The following is a 6,955-nucleotide window of genomic DNA, read 5'->3' as shown; positions in this document are numbered from 1 at the left end:
GTCTATGGTTCGGTCAAGGTGGGCTCGGTTTGCCCGGCCAGGTTGAGGTCAGAGTTCGGCACGTCCATGGATGGAGTCTGAAATAACGACCTCTCTCAAATAAGTAGAAGCTTTTTTTATTTAAAATGTACTTCTTTTAGATGTGGTAGTTTTGTATGAAAGTGAAATGGTGTATGGTTTATGTTTCCCCGTCTATGCTTTAGACAAGGGTGTTTTTAATCAAGATTTCTCTAAATTGCACTAAATACATAGTGTGTTATAAAAGTGCAATGGTGTATGCATTATGCTTTCTCTTAAAGATAGTGAGCGAAATGTACTGTCTATGAGCTTTAAATACGGGCAAAGAAAGATGAAGATTGATCTGTTGATAGTACAGTGGTAGTTGCCTGCTGCAGGTTGTCTTTATAAGTCGCTTGGGACAAAAGTGTCTGCTAAATACCTAACCTTAACCATTATATCTCATTCTTTGTGTAAATATTTTTCAGATGTGGTAGGTAGCATAATATAAAAAGTGCAAGTGTATGCATTATGGTTTTCCTTCGAGAGAGGGCGCAAAATATCGCCGTCTATGAGCTTTGGACTGAGTCGGAATTTTAAACGAAGATTTCTCTTAATTGCGTCAGTAGACATAAATTATAGCCCAGTTAAACTATTCCTGATCTATTAACAGTGGCCTTCAGGGAGGATATGCCATGTTGTATGTTCTTATTCTGTTTGCTTAAATATGGCTAAATCCTCACATAGTGTTTTTTTATGCAGTGCAAAAGGATGGTTCATGTGCCACTGGCATGTGGTGAGTTTGGTTATTTAAGCATCACTCTTCCCCTTTCTCATCTTGCAGGGAGTGCATACTTTATAATGGTGTTAAAAAGTCTGCCTTTAGTCGGATGGCGAATGGAACAGGGACTGGATCACACAATGTCCTCAGTGGCAGGAGAAAAGTACAGAAGATGACTTTGCATCACTGCATGCAACAGTTTTCCTCAGTAACTTCCTCAACTTCATGATGGATGTAAATATATATAATACTTAGAAATACTGTGGATGTGCCATTCCCTGTAAAGTCATCTGTACACATTTTCCCACTCAGATCGACCTTAGCCAAGCCTTGCACAGTTGGACGGAGAGAGGGAAAATGTTCTGCCCAGTGGTATAAAGGAGACGTCTTGGACAGATTGTTCCTTTACCCTGAGGGACCATTCTGATGTCCTTCTGGTTTGGCCTGAGTAAGCAACATTTTAAGGTATACTTGTGTTCTCTAAAATATAAAATGGCCTTTGAGTATTTAAGTACACATTAGAGTATATAAGTGTCTAAAAAATGTATATATGTAAATGTAAATAAACTTTGCCTTTGGATCCAGTTTCAGAACACTGTCAGTGTAATATTTTCTACACATTTATAACGACAAATTTGGTACAGTTTTATCTCAGTGTCCTGCAAACCCTGTGCACTCAACAGAAAGTCCATTTTGCAAAGAAAAAAGGATTTTATTCACACGTCAAATTTTCTCATCAAATGCATAGACAGAGAAGCTTGTGTCTGCATCAACACAAAAACAAAAACCTGAACACATTCTCTGCAGCTCCTGCTGTGGGCTTCAGGGAATCAGAAGAAGGGTAGAGGCCGCCTTGGTGATGGTCTGTACGTATTCCTTGTAGTCACTTCCGCAGTACTGACCCAGCAGATAGTTAACGATGCCCACCAAACACATTAGGAATAGGAAGGCAAGCATACGCTTCCCAAATAGATAACCGGGGATACTGTCGTGAGAAAGATGGGCGATTAGGTGATAATAAAGTTGCGTGAAACAGATTGCATGAGGTTAACACATTAGCAAGTTATTTTGATAGCACATTTTAGAAAGAATACAGTCAATAAATCATCTGAACAATCAAATACTTGTCAAATAGCCCTGTCTCTAAACTACATGTCAACTTAACTGTAAACCAACCCGACTCAACTATAACCACCTGTCCCTAGACCCCACGATAACCAGTACTTTACCCAAGCCAAAGCCTAGCTATTCCGCACAGTCAAAAGTAAGGAACCGAAATGTAATGGGACCGATTACACAAGACAGATTCAATTAACATACACATCTGGAAAGAGAAGGTAATCTGTGTTTACCTCTGACATGTCTGCCCCATGTACCCGACAAAGTACTTCTGCCGTGTCACCAGGTACACCCCTCCTGCAAATGCCGCTGGAGCTAAAGGATAAAAAATGTACACAACAAAGCAAGTGCTGTTAAAACAGAAACAGTAGTACTAACAGAAGAGCTCTTCCTGATCTGATAATGAACCTAGCATGTTAAGGGACCCCCAACACAAATCAATGTCACAGATCACCACTATCAACTGGTTTATTATGGAGCCAGTAGCGCCCCTATATACCACTAATGACTAGTCTGCTTATTCATGGAAGGATGGACATGTACTTGATTAAACCGTCAATTGTATCACATCATCTTGCCATCACCGGAAACTCAAAACTTGCAGGTCTCACATTCTACTACTATCTACAATTTATTGTAGCAGAAATGCCTGAGAATTCAGTCAGTGATGTGATAGAAGGCATGTGGAAGCACACTTTACCCTGACTGAGACAGATACCAGCACACCACATGACAGCCAGGAATGTGGGATATGTGTCCATGCAGTTCCTCCTGAGGATTCACAGAAATAAATGATAAATGCTGGGGTTGCAAGGGGTTGGTTTATAGGTGCCCCTGCAATTGCTTTGCAAGAGGATGCATCACACTTCATGTTCCCCTTTCTTCACCAGTTGGTGATTGCTCAAACCACAGGCTTTAAAAAGATGCTTCCTGTAAGTGGCAGTAAGTATGTGCAATGACCTCATGTAATGACAAGCTTATATTTTTTGAGCAATACGCACTTCCTGGATGTTGGTGAATGAATCACAGAAAATTTATTTCCTATTGACTTACAGTGCATATATGCACTGATACATATGCTCTGTAAGTATTTACAAGTAGTCACATAACATTCCTTCGGTTTAAGATCTGTTCTCAATAATGTTAATCTTAAAAATAAATCAATTAAAAGTTGTAAAGGAACTGCTCTAGCGGAAATATGACAGTAAACTTCTACACAGATCTGAACAGGATGTGGACTGCTGGTTACAATGGTTAGAATCAATCTCTCCATCTTATCTGAAAACATGACCTCTTTCCACTTCCAAAGTGAGCTCTGCAAATATATTTTGTAACATAGAATTAGTAATTATAGTTAGAAACATGGAGCCAGTACAGCATGATTAGTCCGCTTCCACACTTGCAGCTAATGTTAGTGTCACAGGGGAAAGTCTTTGTGGTTTTGTCTGAAACGCTGACTAATGCAAATCAAATGGAAAGTTTACAACATTAGTAGAAGCCCTACACAGGGAGTAAGCCTAATATGCAAAGAAACCTTGACATGCAGCAAACAGAGCAAGCAGTATACAACCCCTATATCTACTTCACTATCCAAATTAGTGTATAAGAGGAACACTGAGGGGAAAAAGGCATGCATCCATTTGGCAATGATGTGACATTGTTGCTATATCTTATAAGTGTGCCATCAATTATTTCTCAGTCAAAATTACATGCACAGAAATAAGAAACTGTCTTACTTGGCACATGACAGTCGTTCAAACGCAGCATCTTGTTTTTTGCACTCTTTTTCCACCTTTAGAGCAATGAACGCTGAAAAATAAAATGTACGGAACATCAATGGGTGTCAGATAACATCGAAACATCAGAACCAACAACTGGAGTTCAATAGACCCCTATTGCATTGATAAGGATACAGATGGTGTGGTAATCGTAAGTCATTTACTTACCATTTTGAAGAACACTGAAGAGTGTAACCAACACCAGAAGGAAGATGTTCTCCATGACATCAATGTCCATGATCAATTTGGGGGGGGGGGGAAATTAACTGAATATCTTTTCTGATGAACAGGTCTTCACTGCACAGTTGCAACAGCTAAATGAGGAAGAGGACTCCCACCACAACTTGTATATTTGTCCTCTGGGAGGTGTCTCTCTCTCTCTCTCTCTCTCTCTCTCTCTCTCTCTCTCTCTCTCTCTCTCTCTCTCTCTCTCTCTCTCTCTCTCTCTCTCTCTCTCTCTCTCTCTGGTAATGTCAGATACAGGAACAGGTTTTCGTTTTGAGTGACAATAATGATGTGCTAGTTACGATCTACATACAGTGAATTACACCCACATTTCTGTACACCTTCAGTACTATTAAACTGTTCAGAAGATATGAAACATTTATAAATAAAAAATGTAGCAAAATAAAAGAAAAACATTAAAAGTTACAGTCCACGATTGTAATTCAATTCACTTTTGTCAAATTCAGTGAATTGCTCCTGACTGTCCCCTAGCTGTCGGTTCAGAGTGTACACTCCAAAAAACTCTGGTCACTGAGTCATAAACAATTCCAGCCAATCAACAAGTTGCTTTAGGAAAGGATGGGTGTAATTTGATTGGGTGTTGAGCTTAAATATCAACAACCTGTACCTTTGAATGAAATGTAGGTTTTGTTGCATGCCTGACATGGGGTTACGATCATGGCTAAAATAATAGTAGTAATAGTAAGCAGAAGAAAAAGTGCGGAGATGAACGTGTCTTTTCAACGAAACACTGAGCCTCATGACAAGACGATGCAAACTAGTAGGTCATCTGACCTCTGGTGCAGGGTTAGAAACTTGCACTGCATGTGGTTACAGTAGGGTCGTTTTTGATGTGGTCATTCATTCACGTATTCCAAAACCAAGACCACGAGAGAGAGAGAGAGAGAGAGAGTTCCATAGCCTGGCTATTGAAAAGACAGAGAAGACAGGCTGTGCACACACTGCAGCCAAGGCATGATAGAATCAGAGTTTCACTTTTTGAGTTTATGCTGCCAGAAATCCAAAACCAATTACTTCCTCATTTTAGAATAATGTACCCAAAAACTTGAAGACAATCAAATTCTAAGAATACTATTAGGTGAGGAACAAGATCTCAGCGTCACAGCGTCACAGCATGATATGTAGATGCTTGCCACAGAGAAAGATAGTCATGTCATCAGTCAAGGGCTTAGGAAACAAGCACAACACTCACACACACACAGTCGTACTACTGATGATGCTCTGTTCTGTTTTTTCCCCCAACTACCTGTATAATCAGAAATGCTTTGGCAATGAAAAGTGAGTTTTTGTCATGCCAAAAAAGCCCTTCTGAATTGAATTGACTTCCTCTCAGAATTGCGGTAAGCTATGGAATACAAGCTATGGCATACAAGCTATGGAATACAAGCTATGGCATACAAGCCTGCCATCAAAACACCATTTAGGTTCCAGAGTAGTCATCAGCATTTATTTTATACAGCATCATTGCATTTATCTTATCAATCAATCAATCAATTAATTAAATCTTATATAGCGCTTCTCTATATACCCGAAGTCGCTTTACAGAGTCCAGAGTCCAGCAGTCATTCATACACAGTCATACCGGTGGTGGTAAGCTACCTCAGTAGCCACAGCTGCCCTGGGGCAGACTGACAGAAGCTTCCATCAAAATCTTAGTCATTCATACTTGTCAGTATGACATTTCTAAATGTGAATGATATGTGGGCTGTTTATTATGGAATATGAAATGCTGTGTTTTACATAGAATGATTCATTATAAATAGCAATACAATTGTATTCAGCAGTTAAAAGGTTATATTCAATGTACAATGTACAAAAGTCCAAAAATTGAATTCACTAATGTATACTACTACTAATTAAGTTGAGCAGATGACCAGCAAAGATAGCAGGAAAAATATCTATGGTTAAATGTGGTTGAACTGAGAGAGTGGGAAGCATGGGCGATTCCTAAACTTCACGGCAAGATCATTTTTGCATCTGTCAAATTTAGAATGCTTTGAAGTACATGGTGCATCTAAAAAGACGAAGAGTCCCTGTTACGACATTAAATATATTTTGTCCTCGGTGTAAATTGTTACAGCACCCATGTAAATTGCACCACACTCCTGTACCATTTTATGCAGAGGAGCAAATGTAAAAGTTGAAAAACATTGGTGAACAGCAGGACTATGACAGCCTCCATCAGAAACTCCATTGCCCATATCACCCCCTGGTGGATGTTTAATGCACTACGCAATATTACAAAGATTATTATTTCATACTTTGATTTGAGTCATCTCCTCCATTTTGATGGACGCTGATGTTGAGCCTGAATGTTAATCTCTCGCTATAAATCGCTGCACTGTCACTGTCTGTGTTGAAACTGCAGAGTCTCCAAATCAGGCATTTAGAATGAAAACCGTCCTCCACACCACAATTTCTGGGGGCTTATGGTCTTGTAAATCTATGCAGAAAGGAACCACGCAAGTACATGCAGTGATGGTCCCTGCGTTCTCATTAAGTAAATGGAAAAAATGTAATGAATATATTAAATGAATCAGCAACCTTTTTTGCTTTGTAGAACTTGATTGTGACTACTCCTGTGCACACACTGCTACAAATGTAGAGGAAGAAAATGGAAAAGTTCCTTAATTTAACTAGGTATTTGGTGGTAAAAAAAGACATTATCTGGTTATGCAGTTATTCTAAAATAATTAGATTAAGATATGATTTGTCAGTCATACATAATAATACATAAATGGTGCTTTATAGTAAGCCATTATTAATCATCTAATCAGTCCATGTCAGAGTAAATGAAACAGATCAACAGATATATCTTATTGCCTCCTGTTTTAAAACAATGTCATAAAAAATGAGTGGTATTCATTTTTTATATTTCCATTTTTATTTATCAACTTCATCTCATTCATTACTTTATTTACTCATCAAAGTATCTCATCCCACTGCTTTAGTGGGGTTTGATAGGACCCAGGACCTGAGCTCAACCAGTTACTCCCTGCACTGCTCTGCGCCTAGTCATGTTGATTTATACACA

At 39.0% G+C, this 6,955-nt stretch overlaps 1 protein-coding gene across 1 annotated transcript; it reads right to left on the bottom strand.

Moving 5' to 3' along the window:
• Positions 1-1,469: 1,469 nt before the first annotated feature.
• Positions 1,470-4,059, bottom strand: LOC105901046 (arachidonate 5-lipoxygenase-activating protein). Its single transcript, XM_012828438.2, has 5 exons — positions 3,844-4,059; positions 3,634-3,706; positions 2,598-2,668; positions 2,131-2,212; positions 1,470-1,763 (listed from the first exon to the last, which is right to left on the bottom strand). Exons 1-5 carry the CDS (start codon positions 3,911-3,913, stop codon positions 1,601-1,603), a joined length of 459 nt encoding a protein of 152 aa, XP_012683892.1. The 5' UTR covers positions 3,914-4,059; the 3' UTR covers positions 1,470-1,600.
• Positions 4,060-6,955: the final 2,896 nt, after the last annotated feature.

The sequence above is a fragment of the Clupea harengus genome, chromosome 8 (genome assembly GCF_900700415.2).
Source record: "Clupea harengus chromosome 8, Ch_v2.0.2, whole genome shotgun sequence".
In the NCBI taxonomy this organism is placed as follows: Eukaryota; Metazoa; Chordata; class Actinopteri; order Clupeiformes; family Clupeidae; genus Clupea; species Clupea harengus.
This window is presented reverse-complemented; position numbering and strand designations above follow the sequence as displayed.

Bases quoted from the DNA above. Each gene is read 5' to 3' on its own strand.
- LOC105901046 (XM_012828438.2), bottom strand. From the start codon at position 3,913: ATGGACATTGATGTCATGGAGAACATCTTCCTTCTGGTGTTGGTTACA. The intron at 3,707-3,843 runs GTAAGTAAATGA...TTTATTTTTCAG, and splicing joins CTTCAGTGTTCTTCAAAATG to CGTTCATTGCTCTAAAGGTG. The intron at 2,213-2,597 runs GTAAAGTGTGCT...TTTATCCTTTAG, and splicing joins TGGTATCTGTCTCAGTCAGG to CTCCAGCGGCATTTGCAGGA.